The sequence below is a fragment of the Bemisia tabaci genome, chromosome 6 (assembly GCF_918797505.1).
Source record: "Bemisia tabaci chromosome 6, PGI_BMITA_v3".
Taxonomy (NCBI): domain Eukaryota; kingdom Metazoa; phylum Arthropoda; class Insecta; order Hemiptera; family Aleyrodidae; genus Bemisia; species Bemisia tabaci.
This window is the reverse complement of record NC_092798.1, coordinates 25,820,876-25,836,116: the sequence shown is the minus strand read 5'-3', so window position 1 is coordinate 25,836,116 and position 15,241 is coordinate 25,820,876. Positions and strand designations below refer to the sequence as shown.

The window sequence follows — 15,241 nt, the reverse complement described above, 5'->3', positions numbered from 1 at the left end:
TGTAACAGAACAGACATACTAATTGTAAGACACAGACGTCAAAATGGTGAACAAAATAAATAATGAAAAAAAGGAAGAAAAAATGGCTCAATAGATGACACTTTATGCACTATTATAAGTTATGAGCAAAATGAAATAGCGACAGGCTGGCTGAAGAGAGCCAAGATAATTTGACTCTTGAAGAGAGAACTAAAATAAATAATAATTAATAAATAGAAACCTTGATAACTGTAGCTTATGAGAAGGCACTGGAATGGCTAGTTGAAGGATCTGCTATAACCAAAATAAACATGAGTAAAAGTAAGTAAAAAAAGAGGAAAAAAACAACTGGGTGCTGAAAATCAAACTCTAGAGAGTATAACCATAAAATCCGACGGAAAAATTCAAAGCATTCACCATTAAATAGTATTTTCAATATTCTAACTGTTCTGACCATAAACCAATTTTCGTCTGTTTATGAATAATATGGAACACAACATTGATTATTTCACCAAAATTTAACAGTATTTTTGATCTCAGTAAGGCAAGCATTTTCAGTAGTTTCTTCCTAAAAATTTCTATTCATAACTGTATTTCCTTGTTTAAAAAAAAAAGGAAAAAAAAAAAAAAAAAAATTTATTAGAACTTTAATGATTGGTGTGAGAAAAATATTTTTGATACAGTGTGTACGATAGGGAATGTTGATTAGTATCAGTGGGTACTAATTGTTATTAGTAACAGTTAAGGATAGGTGCATTTAAAGGAATACATACAATCAAGGTCATGATGCTATATGCTCCTCACTGACCATTCTAGAATCAATGGAAACAAAATTTTCGATAGAAAAAAGAGAAGAGTATTACATAACAACATTGCTTAACCATTGAACTTGAAGAAAATAAACTAAACAGAAATCTTGTAATTTACATTGTAGCAAAAAAGCATGACCCCAAAAAAAAGTGATGATATAGTCGAAATGAAGAACTATAAACAAAGTATTTCTAGAGAATAAAAATTGAGAAATGAAGGATGAAAAAGAATCATTAGTTAGGTGCACAAACAAAAACACAAGAAGGACCCACTATGCTGCCACGCAGAAAAAAAACAAAAACTGAGAAGAGCCGATGTTTTCACCTTACTTTGCTTGAAAAATAGAGGCTTTATTAGACTCAAAAAGAAGTAAATGATAGTCCAAAAAATTCTAAGCCAAAATTCAATGATTGTGAATATTGTCAGAATAATTTGTCTCACGATGTAAATTGGATGAAAGAAATTAAGGACTTTCTTAACAAATTTCCCTGTCCTTCTCAAGAATGTCCGCACTTTACCAACTGAAAATATCAGGAAAAATAACATTAACAGCCTATAGCTGAGGTGACAAAGGTAGGAACTGAATTTTTGTGAAATCATCAAAATTCTCATAAATGAGTTTTCTTAGAAATAAAGGAATAAAAATGTACCTTCTGTCAGGTTTTAGCAATTATAGGGAGGGACTGGCAAAAAGAAAGTGTTGAAAAGAAAATCTGGTCGGAAACGATTTTCTTCTAAAAAGTAAAGGAGCAACCAATAATTCCTTCATCATTTAAAATCAATAAAATGAATGATTAAGTGCAAACAAACAGATAAAAAAAAATTTACTTAAAGATTCTGAAATTAAAAAGGGGAAATGTTCAAGTCAATATCAATTTACTTTTTGACCTAATGACCTAGGTATTTTGAGTCTCTTTGGGAACTGCCCCATGCCTAAATGGATGTAAAGAACCAGGAATGTTGAGGACATTAAAGATTTGGACTTTCAAATTTTAACAGGGTCACCTGATTGCTTTCCTGATCATGTTTAAACTTTTATGAGTGTAATTGAGAGAGAAAAAAAGAACACTCATTGGAAACAGCTGTGATGAGTTTAAATGGTTTGTATTACAAAAATAAATATATTTACAAATTGCTAAATCAGTAAAAATATTTTGTACATCACACGTTCAGTTAAATGACATTTAAATTGCATAAAAAGACTTCTGGTCACGGCATTGAATAAAAAAACAAGTAACAAAATATTTTAAGTCCCAAGTATTGTCCGTTTTTTTTTCTTTGTCTAAATATTACATAACAGTTAATAAATATAACAAAAATAATAACAATATTCAAAGTAATAAATAAATTATGCCTAAGTGGTAACAAAGAGAGTGATACTTAGTCTAATTTTTTACAAATTGTCGTTATATTCTGAAAAATTGATTTTGATGGAAAATCATTTACTTTTTAAAAACAGTTTTCTTTTTTTCGAAGGAGTGTGAAAATCATAAAAGGGACAACTTCATTTCCTGTTCTTTTCTCTTTCTCTCTCCCCCTCCTCTCATTTCTTCATAATACGACATAGAACTTGAAAAAAAAAAGGATAGGAGACTCACAACAATTGGCTGAAACAGAACAGTGTACCTGAAAAACTTAGATTCACTCTTTCTTTGAGAAACTGTGATGGAATTGAAAAATTTGGGACGGGTCAATTTATGAACTACTTAATGAAAATTTTACTGAAATCTTAATGGATTGAGAAACACCGAGTCCAAAAGAAAATTTTCAAGCACAGGCAGAAGAAAATGATGCCTGGATTTTGAGATAGGGTGATGCAAGTATGATTAATGTTTCTATTGGATAAAGAAACTAAGTGTTTCTTTGATAACAGAGGATCTTGTGTGACTGTACAGCATTTATGTTTTTATAATGCTAGAAATGTTACTACAGGGTTATAACATTCATGTAATTTCAACTAAATATTTTTTAAAGTTAGCAGGAGGTCAAATTTGTCTCATAGTGGTTTGAACATAAATTAAAGTCAGTAAATGTGAATTGCTAGATTAGGTAATGTTAGATGAAAAAGACTTGGCAGACGGATTTTTATAAATTAATGATGGTGCCATTTTGAATGAAAATGTTTGTCATGTTGACCATGAGATTAGTGAATACGCCACGGAACCACTATGTCTTACAGATAAGGGTAAGTTAATACTCGTAGTTTCATTTTAGAAACCAGGGCATGGGTTAGGAAAACTTTAAGAGTAAAAACGCATGTTTTAGAAGAAGTGCTCTTCAAATGAGCACTTCTGCCACTAAAATCAATGATAGCCCAACAGAGAAATTGGTGAATACAAAAGATAAGTAAGATACATCCTTAAAAAAAATAAATCTTGTGACCAGTTTTAAAGTTGTTCTCAATTCTGAACACAAGACAGTGCATTTCATTTTCATTTGTTTGCGTTCAGAAGTAATTGCAAGAGAACTATTAGAGAGTTACTTAACAAAATAATTTTTTCAGCTAATCTGCACTTACTTTTCATTAGACTGAAGGCCAAAAACTCTGTCTGAAAAAAATGATGCTCAGCTCTAAAATTCTATACTGAGTAGATGTAGAGGGTAGGATCTACTTAATGTTATGTGGCTGAGCAAAACTATCACGATTAAAAATTAAAGTACAAATTATGACATCCAGTTATCACATAAAGACAATCAGATGAAGTGCTGGCTTAAATTGTTCCTACTTGAGGTAGTGAGTCAAAGAATATAGAACAAAAGTCAAAAAACTTCAAATAAAATGATACCCAAACAAGAGAGGAAAAAAAGGGATCATAAAGGTTGAAGTTTGATACTTTAAAAACAGGGGAAAATAAAAATTATATAAAAAAATACCATAACAAAGAAAAAAACTATCAACAAAATTTCTGTTTATGTACAATGAATGCGTGCGCAAACATTTTTATAAGTTCGTGAGGACCATCTAGAAAATCAAACTTAGAAAGTTGTTATTCACTCAGTTTCATCTGTTGTCGAACATACCTTAAAAAATAAACTAGTATGAGACGAAATTCTTTCTAATTCGGAAAAATCTGATTAGTACTGAGTTTAATCAATTTTCAATACATTTTTGTGGCCACATTGATGGTCCTTACTTAAAATTCCTGTGAGTTTGGAAGTGTCATTAATAAAACTATGTTTCTGCCCTCCATTCTAAGTGGATTTCAGTTGAAGACAAAAGTACTTGACTAGAGCAAGGAACTAATCACACTGACGAGCCATGTCTCTTTATCATGTACAAAGAAACCTACCTACCATTATTAACTCTGTTCATTGGCTTGGTTTTACTATTTCAGAGATTCCTACAAGTGAATTTCTAGAAAGCAGTGAATAAAAATATTTTGAAAATTAAATAATTATTTATTTTACTTGAACCGTTTGAAAGAGCTTATGTGCTTAAATGTCTTTTCTCATCTTTCGATTAGAAAGAAAGTACTAGATATTCAATGAACACAAAGGGGTTGGTCATGACACATCCTATGCGAAATTAGTTTAGCTAGGAAGTGAGAAGTCTCAGCTTTAGAAATTTCTACCTAGGTGCAGAAAAAAAGAGAAGTTTGACAGCATCCCCTTTTTCCTCACTGGTCAGCATTTTTGCAGTGCCAACTTCAACTGCACCTTTTTACTTTTCTGGACGTTTTTCGGGATATGACTGCAGATAGAACATGTCTCATTTAAAAAGAAAATGTTTCATTTAAAAGTCTCTTCCTATAAGGGGTTAGTAAAATAATATACCTATAAGGTCAGTAAAACCATGAAAATTATCCATCAAATATTACTTAAAGGCTTAAATTTTTTGAAAAAAGGTTGCCACTTCTAGGTAACACAATTTAAGGAGTCTTCCAGTTTTTAGAAAAGGTGCAAATATTTGCTCAAAGAACAGCAAATCATTGAAAAAATTTGGAGAGGTAATAAAATAAGTTAGAATTATGAATCTAGAATTAAACTATTGTTAAGGAACTGTTAAATTCTTTTCATTCGAAGCTGAAGCACTATCAGCAATATCAATTGAGAAGTTATGAAAATATTCAACTAGTCAGTCTTCCATAAAATATTGGTTCCATTCCAGATGAAGATGCTATAGCGGTTACACTCTACGGATTGATGCAGCAAATTTTCTGTTTTCTATTATAAAAAATATCGAAAAAGTAAGGTTTGAAAACATTATATTTGGTTCTGGGATATTTGTGATGAGGTGGGTGTAGATTTGATTTTGACTACAAATCATTCTTCTTCTGACATGATCAGAAATATCGATACCTGAGTAAGTAGAATATTTTTCCACGCAAAACGAAGATTGGTAGGGGTTACCAAAGTTTTCTTCAAACCGATCGGAAAAAAGGGACAAAATAATTGAGCCTCTAAAGGGAAACTCTGGAAGAGAAAGGAAAGTCATCAGTTTGGAGACTAGTTGAATACGTACACAGCATTACAGATTTTGAGCGTTTACAGCTAAAGAGATCTTAATAATTTTACCACCACCACAAATATTTATTCCCAAACAAACTTTTTTTCCCTTTGGTTGGTTTCTCTTGGATGGATAAAGCTGCTCTGCTTTTACCGTTGGCTGCAGAGTCACTTGTGTCCTTTTTACCGGTGCTCTTGGTAGTGTCTCTGTCTCTTTTCGATGATCCTTTTTCTTTTTGTGTGTTTTTGTTATCAGATGTTGGTGTTACTTTTGCCACTTTAGAACCCTTCTTGATCTTTGTGGGGCAGCACTGGTACGGCTCGTATGAGGATTTAGGAACCTCGTGTTTCCCGCCTAGTCCAATGAAGAAACAGCCATCGCCTGCAGCAAAATTAAATGGAGATGAGAATACTTTAAAAAATCAATTTAAGGGATAAGCAAACCACTGACATGAAAAAAAGCAAATACATACAACAGTGTGAAACTAGTTACATGTATGTATTGAGGAGAAGAAGCGGAGAAATTATCCTTGCCAAAAATTTAGGATTATGAACTTTGCTCAAACTGAATGAGTCAAACTGGAATCAGTTTGCCATCTCATTTTAATTTGTTTCAGAGTTCTTTCTTGAAAAATAATTAGACTTGAAAAACATGCAAATGAGCAAAGTAGCATAGTGCAATATTTAAGTGGCAGCAAATAGCAAATCACCGACTCTGAATTCCTCTATGTGATTGGCCTTAAAATTTCAATGGAAAAAAGGAATGGCTTCACAGATACGAAACAAAGAGGGGTTGCACAGAAAATACTGAGTTTCTTTGAAGTCAGTTGTATTATTGGGGATGTATTAAGGTAAACGCGCACAAAAGCATGAGCATGGAACTATATTTGATGCTTCTCCGGTTTGAAACTAAATAAAAAAAATAATTTTGCTGCAGACGATACAACTGTAAGTTATCAAATCTCAAGGGAAGAAAGGTTTACATTAGGAACATGCTGATCATTGGAAGTTAGTGATACATGAAACTGAGCCCACCAAAAGATTAAAGATACGAATAAAACAGAGAGAAAAGACAGTATAAAATACATAGTACATTCATTGATCACATTATTTCCATTCTGGTTGTCTACATAGATTTATTCTTTAAACTTCACATGATTCTTACTAAGAAAATGTGTCTCAAACGGAAAACAGTTACCATAACGGAATGTGAGGGCCATGCCAATCAAACTTGACATATCTTTCCTTTTCATAGAAAATTTTAAAAGTACAATAATTAATTGCTAAGTAGTGGATGCCTTAAACACCTTGAACACCTGAGAGGAAAGTTTCAAAACATGTTCTAAATTTGGATCCACTGAACGAGATACTATTGATGGAATTATAACCGATAAAACCAATACAAAAATACCTTCAAAAGCATTTTAAAGGTTGTTTTAGAGAATAATGACATCATATTTTTCCTGTGTGACTCCAGAGCATTCATTATCTATTGTGATAACTATTCAATAGGGTAGTTTTTTTGATCCATGATTTTGGGATCCTCATTGCCCTATCATTATATAATTGTACAATAAAACACCTACCCTAGGATTTGAAAATGAAGAAAATGAGGACAGGGAAGGAGAAAATTGAACAAGCAACAAAACAAGCTAAAAAAAATTTGACAACTATTTTCCTTGGTTAAAAAAAGTCTTGCATTCGAAAAAGGATGCAACTTTTTGACTGCTTGTGAATTTTCAGAGGATCCAAATCAAACACAATGTAAACCAACTAGTCTAGTCAAAATCTCAAAAGATGATTGCAGGGCATAACAGGTTCTCAAACCTCTACTGATCCATTTCTCCACTACCAACCACCACTTAATCCGGTTGATTACCATGTAATTTTCGTGCACCTTCAAGACATTTTTCCCCGCATCTTACGAATTCTGCTTGATGATAAGATTTCATTTACTGTACCTAAACTATCATCATCTTTATCATCATCATCATCATCATCATCATCATCATCATCATCATCATCATCAGCATCATCATCTCCATCCTCAGTGTCACTATCGTTGTCGTTTTCATCATTATCATCATCATCATCATCATTATTATCATCATCATCATCATCATCATCATCATCATCATCATCATCATCTATCATCATCATTATCATCATCATCATCATTATCATCATCATTATCTTCTGTGCTATCATCATCACGTCCAGATGATTTGGAGCTGATACCTCGTTTACTTTTGCTGGGCTTACTTCCACTGGGGTTATCACCTGTTTAAAGATGACAAATTTTTATTTACTCCTAAAACTATATATTGAATAGATATGATAGAGCATGAGTGCAACTTCACCTTCAATGAAAGAATCAAACACACCCTAACTCTTCTGAAAGAGCCAGTGTAAAATTTACATTTACTTAAAAGTTAAAACAAAAAAACTGATTGAACGACAAATTAAAAGCAGTTTGAATTTTATGGAAATCAACAATGGAAATTTTTGGTTTTTCATAGGTAAGATGCACTTCATCAGACAATGCAATACCCTATTGAGGATCATCATCTTGAAGTGCAATTTGCTTTTTGAGTTTTAGGCTTTTCTGAGAGTAAACTAATTTATGAAATAACAATTTTGACTGCAGTGGTATGATGATGACAATTGCCTCCATCGAGTGGTAGCATTACACTTTGCTATAGTGAGGCAAATATTCTGGAGGGAAATTATTCAAAAGAACGCATCTAAATCTGACCATAGTAAGATCTCTTCATTGAGCAAAATTATTTAGACTTCAATGCTTTCTCCTTTTTTTTTCACAATTATTCTCAATCTCACATAATAGAGGTCTGCTTAAAATGATAATGATATTTGTGACTATCTCTTTCAATATTTCGTTTGCAATGATTGTTGAGGTCAAAGGGTGCCTACATGAAGTACAAACCAAGCGATTCCTATAATTTCATATTGAGCCCAAAAACTTCTTTTGAGTTTAATAACTGCTGTAAGCACATGAATTTTAAATGATGATGTTTAATTCTAATAAAAAATTACCTAGCAAAAATTTTTTCTTAGATATGGAAGGTTTTTTGAAAAATAATTCATGGTTTTTAAATGCGTCTGTCTGGATCATGTCTTTGATCAGAAAACTAACTCAGAGGTCATTAATGAAACTTTGAGCCCTTCAATCGTCATTGATGCAGTTTTTAGCCATCACTAACCCATCAATTTGATTGTGTGACAACAGCCTATATATAACACTTCTTATTGGTGAAACTAAATATATAATCTATAAGATGAAAAACAGTCATAAAAGTTGGGAAATCTGATATTTCCTACGCCTTTTTAACATTTCAAGGCTAACAGGGCTGTTAATAAGTTTTTCAAAAGAACAATACATTTTAATTATCGAACTCAGAGGACTGAGCTCTTGTGTAAGTAGCACTAAAAATAAGGAACCAGAAATCTTTTTATGGCATTTAATTTAAGACAGTTTGGATCAAAATATCTAGGGACTGAGAAAAAAAAACTGATTTTAATTATTTGGAAATAATTGCAATTTAACAGACATGCATAGACTCTTGATCAAAATTTTTCTTCACTTCAGATAGAGCTCCAGCTTGATGATGAATAAAAGTAAAAAATCATTTCACTTTGGATAAAATAACCCAATGTTCTCCAAAATATCCCAATACTCAAAAGCAAATGTAGCACTGATTATCAAGAGTTTAGTAAAAGCTACGTAATTGAAAGACAACTCAAAATAAAAAGCTACATTAACATTGAACGGAGATTACTGAAAATATAGGCCAGTAAACAGTTTTTTATACTTCTTTGTTAACTTATTTAAATTTTTTGTTTTTAAATTTGTTTAGGGCTGAATAAAACTAGAAAGTATTAAGGGGGAATAGAGGGAAAAATGAAAATTATCACGCACTAAGAAATCGAGAATAGCATGATGGTGTGATCGACTCCTTTTTAACAAATCTAATGATGTTGTGACACCCAAAGGTCTAGATTTTCCATTACCTATACTACAATTCTGATTTAAAATTGAGATTTTTATACTATTAGTGCGTTGCATATCCGTTATCAAGCTCAGAACAAAGCTGTGGTAGGTTTCTTTTCCTCTTTTGGTGGAGAAACGAAATAAGGCCCAGGTGTCAAAAAGCTTTAAAATTCACAGTCACAACTATTCCTTCATGTTTTCTTTCCTGATGGAAAAGGACTGACTGTTTTCATCAAAACTTATCAAATTGAATTAGAGGCTGTGCACATGTAAATTCTTCCTTTGTTTATTGACCTATCAAAAAGTACTCTGATTGTAAATCATGTTTAATTGTTAGTGTTATAAAGTATGTAGTTAGTTAAACAACTTTTAATGACTGCTTTGCGTTTTTGTATTACAAGCTGAGCGGAAAAAATCATATGTACATAAACAACTATGTATTGGAAGACCAGGTTGTGTTAGAGATAGAGATCCTGACCTGAGAGTTTTTTGAGTCATGAAAATGATATGCTGCTTTTTCCTTCCTACTCTATTGCAACAGTAAAGAGGATAAAAAGAAAGGATAACGAGTGATAAAATAAAGAGGTGGAGAAGTTGAAATTTATGATTAAAGAAAAGCACAGAGTGACATCATTTTTATAAGTGTATTTTCCGAAGGAAATACACTGTTGCGTTTTTCAAATTTAGTGTTCAACTCTTATTGGGTCAGGTTAACAAGTTGGGAAGATTATGATCTGCACCAAAACGTTAAAAAATGGTGTTCTAAAACCCTTCATCTTGGCAAGACTGATATTTTTAAGAAAGAAACTACTGGCAGCTTGTGAGATATGAAGATAGAGTAACAAAATATAGAGAGTAAATGCTTTGAAATGCAGAAGTCAATGTTTGCACTGATAGAATCAGTTGTCCTAGATATGCTCCGATACTTGTCACCAGCATTGCTGCACTGGGAATTGATGTTTGTCGAAATGGAATAGGTAACTTCATTTGAAAAAGCAGGGATTTGGTAAATACTCTCCTTAAAATGATACCAAAAAAAACTTTGACTGCAATCTGCTCCCAGTTAATAGCAGGTTTTTATGGATATGAAAGGCATTTTTCACATCTAAAAATATTATACACTGCAGGGACAACAAATGAAGAGGGTGCTTCTTTTTCTTTTTTTTATAATAATAAGAGGGCAATTAAGACCTCATCTTCATCAAAAGCTTCAAAAATTATCAGATGAATTTCCTCTGATGGTGATTCATTGCCTTACTTATTTAAAAGATCTTCTCTTTCCTAGAAAGAGATGAATGGATTTAACTTCAAACATCAGTTCCTCTGATTGACCACTCTCAATTTCTATGGGTTTAGAGTGTCAAAAGTATTTCTTTTTTCCTTTTGCATTACAGTAGAACCTCGGTTATCAGCATCCCTGTATCCACGGTTTCTTGTGTCTGAGCTGGCTCCTGAGTGAGTCCGTTGGTGAGGATTTGTTGACAGATGAAAACATGTAATGTAAACAAATGTTTACCGTACTCATTTCACTGACAAAGAAATATTGCATTTTTAAAACAAAACAGGTGAATTTTGAAGGAAAAAATTCATTGCTTAAAATTTGCACTTTTTGCTTACAAAAAATAAATAATTAGATTAATAATTCTTTACAAACACATAAAGGATATACATCAAAATAAGACTTCTGGAAAAAGTGGATTTCGAGGGGGGAAAAAAAGTTTTAAAATTTTAAATTGATGATTTTCTAATATGTTAGGAAACAGTTACATACAATTTCTTACAGTATCCAGTCTTTTTTGTTCTAATTTTATGACCACTTCTAGCTAAAATTTCAAAAACATATATCTCTCATTTTTACTATTTGACGTGTTCATGAGAAAAATAAACATTAAGTTTATTTGGCTACTTCTCGGACTGCCTCTACTTCTTGAAAATTCTTGTGACCAAGCAACCGCCCACCCTCTACAACACCTCACACCCCAATTAGCTTGGATAACCGAAGTTCTACAGTAGTAGAGTATACATCATTTTTGCAAATGAAGATCTTGCAACATTTACTGAAATTGAAAGAAAAAAAATACAATAAAAAAATCTTACTTTTTTGTTCAATTAGCCATTCCAGGACTTTCTTCTCATTCTTTAGATTACCTAAAAAAAGTGACATGATCAAAAACATAGAAAAAATATGATTACTTGGCATTTTCAGCACTACATGCAAATGAATGCACATCAAAATCATGATTATGTAGGATATTTAGAAGTCCATTACATTCCACATCTACTCCTTTTGTTTGCAATTAATTAAGTTAGAATCCTACTTAAATTTAAAGACAGTAATGGCAACCACAGGCTCTGATGAGGGTTGGACTCTTTTTTTTAAACTCATATTGGTTTTATTTATTTCTCTTGGAGTACCCAAGAACATTTTTAGCCTAGTGCGATAAAGTACTGAGATTCAAAAAACACTTGCACCTTCCAACGATAAACAAGCATGGTTCATACTTGTTTCTGTCAATAGTAACATGAGTCCCTAAAAAAACCGTTAAAATTCTTAAACCAATAAATAGACTGAGTAGATTTTCAAAAATTAGATTTTATCTTACAATCTTCATTTACCTCCTCTTATACTGCAGGAATGAGAAGGGACATTTTTCAAGCTTTCTTGAGAGAACACTACACATAATTTTTTACTGCTGCAACCGCAACAATTCAAGAGTACAATCCTATTGCCTTGTTGAGCAACAGGAAAGAAAAAATGTAAAGACAGTTGGTGGATTATGAGATAATCTAATTCACTTACCGTCAAACATAATCGGAACACCGGTTTCATAGTAGACTAGGGCTGGAAAACTGAAGATTCCCAGCTCTTGAGCAAGTTTCGAGTCTTTTGATTTGACGAACTGGATGCCATGTTCATCTGTGTCGTCATCAATGGTTTCTAGTTCTTCCAATACTTTTGCACACGTGGGACACTTGTCTTCATCTTGATCTGGAATCACATACATAAAATGAATCGTAATTTTAAAACTACATGCAAGATAAATATAATTTTTTCCTGATTAAATATTGGCTAGAGAAAACGTTTGAATAAAATCTAAGTTAAGAGAGGTTAGGTAAGGTGAGACAGTTGAAATTTAGAACCTCTTGGATTTGTTGGATATCAATTTAGCTTCATTTTAAAATAAGAACACTATAATTTCTGCATAGGGTGGCACTTAAAGATGGCTTAAAATTGTTTTGCAAACATAGGCCATTTTAGCATGCGAGTTTCAATACATGGTCAGCGAGTAGCTAGCGTGCACCCATTTCTGAATTGAGCAGGGAATATTTCCATTAAAATGCACAAATTATTATGATATTAAGATCAATTATAATAATTCTGTTATAATAATAATTTCTGAAAGATTCATAAAGATCCTGAAAGAGTCACAAGACGAGCTGTAAGTTACTTGCTAAGAGAATGACACAATCATAAAAATTGCCTTGGTTGATCAACGACACTAAAACAGATGTCACCCGAGTCTTAGAAACTTTGAACAGGAAGAAAATTTGGCTTCAAAGGCGTCTTGGATGACAGAGGGTAAAACATTTGGCAGCTTAAAAATTTTATGAGCATTGGGACACCAAAAACTTTTACTGGAATCAAAAATCAATTAGATAGAGCTCCATGATTAAGTGATCCAGTAGAACCCTTACTGATTTTATTTATTAAGATAGTAATACAGTTATTTAACATAATGAAAGATCAGTGAGAATTACACTTAAGGGAGGTAAAGAAAAAGATCTCGTGAGAGAGATAAGTGCCTTACAGAAATAAACGGCCAGATGTTCAACACCATTGATAAGAACTTGAAGAGTTTTTCGGTCTACACTTTCAATTACGTCAGGAGTAGATTCATGCAAATCTAGAACCCATTTTAATATTTCCTCTTCGTGCATTAGATCACCTGAAAAAAAAATGGAAATTTTAGACATCGCCGTGTGGAATAGAGGCTGAGTTAAATCTGTCAATGAAAAAAAATTCATTTTCACGGGTTTTTCATCATTGAGCCTTCTCACAAGAAATTCAGGACCATAGATTCCCTCCCATGAAATATTTCAGGTTACCCCTCTCATAAATCGTCTGAGTGGAAGGTAAAAATGAAAAAGCACTTTTCACTCAAGCTTTCTTCAGGATCTTGAAATGAAATGTAAACGCTGACATATAAGCCAAAAATTGAAATATGCGGTCAATCTTGCTGAAAATAAAATTAATATTCGTGTTCTTTGGGCTGAAATAACCCTATCAATTTTTTGACAGTTTTGATCAAAAGGAGAAATTACGATGTGCCTGCCTTTAAATGGTGGATCTTGAGTAGCTCTGGGCAGATGAACAATGTGCTCACCGGAGCGGTTGAATTTCAAAAATACAATTGATGATAGACACTTCAGCCAACCACTTGATCAATGACACAAATCAAAGGCTAAAAAATTTCTCAGCTACTTATTTTCTATGGAGATTTACATGCTCATAACTCAGGATGCAGATTTTAATTTGGTTAAGAATACAAGCAGACAGTGGGCATTCAAGAGCAAATAAAATCATTGCCTTTATTGATGATCACCTCTGAATCGGTACCTGAGAATCTTCTGCTATAGCTGAGTTCCATAACTGATTTTCAAAATATCTTACAATTCAAATGAAGATTTTGGAGCCTTTTTTATGCCTCAACGATCAGACTTCTTGAAAACAAATATGACAAATCGTATTTTTCTTGCTCAAAAGAGCGTCCAGCACTAATGGACATTCTTTTCACGGTTAGGGCTGCTTGAACAAATCAGTGATGCGCTTAAATTAGGACGTTTAGGGTCCAAAATGTGATATTAGTGATGAAATTTTGGACAAATTGGTGCGGTGAAAGGTCATGATAGAGGTATACTTTGTACAAAGTTACTTACCGGTATATATTTTCCGGAACCTGTTTTTGTAGAATACAAGGGCCGGTAATGCTGGGAGATCATATTCCTGCTCAATTCCTTCATCCGACACTTTCAAAAAGCTGATGTCCTTCTCCTCACATTCATCATCAATATTCTCAAGTTCGCTCAATATTTTTGCGCTCTTCTTATCTCCTTCTTTGTCTGGTGGAAAAAATGCTTTATTTAAAATGGGAAAGCTACACCCGAAATCAATCAAAGTTTTCAGATCACAGAAATAACAAGCATGGGCTTTCTTTCAGTTAAATACAAAATCTCGAATAGTGCAAGAATGCCCCATGACCAATATTGTTTTTCCCGCTAATATGTTAACCAATTGTAGTTGTGTTGTGTCGACTATAAAGAATGGAAGAATTTTTCTTACATACTGAAAGTTTGAAAAGATGTCTTAATTTTATTTTGACGCTTTTTTAGCAAGGAGGAAACGATTCTGAAGCAAATTTTTGCGACTTGATAGAAAATATCTGGTGTTCAATGTCCGTTATAAATCCCTCTCTTTCAAAAAAGGGAGGAGAAAGAGGGAGGGGATCAGTTGGACGTCCTCTCGACGACTATTTACTAAAATACATCACTTTTTGCCTATGCTCAAAAGTTTAATTCGAAGATCTGAATTATATTTTTTGCGATTTACAACAAAAAACAAGAAAGTAAAAATTCTCTTTAACAGTGAACCTTTTTGTACGAGCCGATTCAATCTAATTTTGACTTTCTATTCTGATAAAAGCAAATCTTTAAAATCCATCCTAACAAAAGTCAAATCAAAACGATTATATTAAATTGATTAAACTTAGACATGAAAATAGGGTAAAAAATACTAAATAAAAGAGTGCACTGAGAAAATAGTTAATGAATTTTCTCCTCAAAATCAAATTCCAATACCTACTTTACACAACATTAAAATCAAGAATGACAGCTTAAATCACAGAAAATACCAATGGGCCTGTTGCAAACTTTTGCTATTAGCAAAATAAGAGTATGTTTCCTATAGATAATGCCTCAAAAATCCACGATGAGCGCATC

General features: G+C 32.6%; 2 protein-coding genes across 10 annotated transcripts in view; both read right to left on the bottom strand.

Annotated features, from left to right (window-relative positions):
- Positions 1 to 15,241, bottom strand: part of LOC109042410 (uncharacterized) — a 116,418-nt gene that overhangs the window by 29,622 nt on the left and 71,555 nt on the right. For all 8 annotated transcript variants that reach the window (XM_072301519.1, XM_072301520.1, XM_072301514.1 and 5 more), the window contains 3 exons: positions 14,183 to 14,365; positions 13,054 to 13,191; positions 12,045 to 12,233 (listed from right to left, as the gene is read on the bottom strand). In XM_072301519.1, coding sequence (XP_072157620.1) covers positions 12,045 to 12,233; positions 13,054 to 13,191; positions 14,183 to 14,365 — 510 coding nt within the window. The remainder of the gene's footprint in view (positions 1 to 12,044; positions 12,234 to 13,053; positions 13,192 to 14,182; positions 14,366 to 15,241) is intronic.
- Positions 1,878 to 7,253, bottom strand: LOC140224816 (uncharacterized). 2 transcript variants are annotated; one of them, XM_072301523.1, is made up of 2 exons: positions 7,115 to 7,253; positions 1,878 to 5,617 (listed from the first exon to the last, which is right to left on the bottom strand). In XM_072301523.1, the coding sequence occupies exons 1-2, from the start codon at positions 7,185 to 7,187 to the stop codon at positions 5,301 to 5,303; spliced, it is 390 nt and encodes a 129-aa protein (XP_072157624.1). In that variant the 5' UTR covers positions 7,188 to 7,253; the 3' UTR covers positions 1,878 to 5,300. The 2 variants fall into 2 exon arrangements, with proteins under 2 accessions (XP_072157624.1, XP_072157625.1); XM_072301524.1 differs by having other exon boundaries at positions 7,063 to 7,202.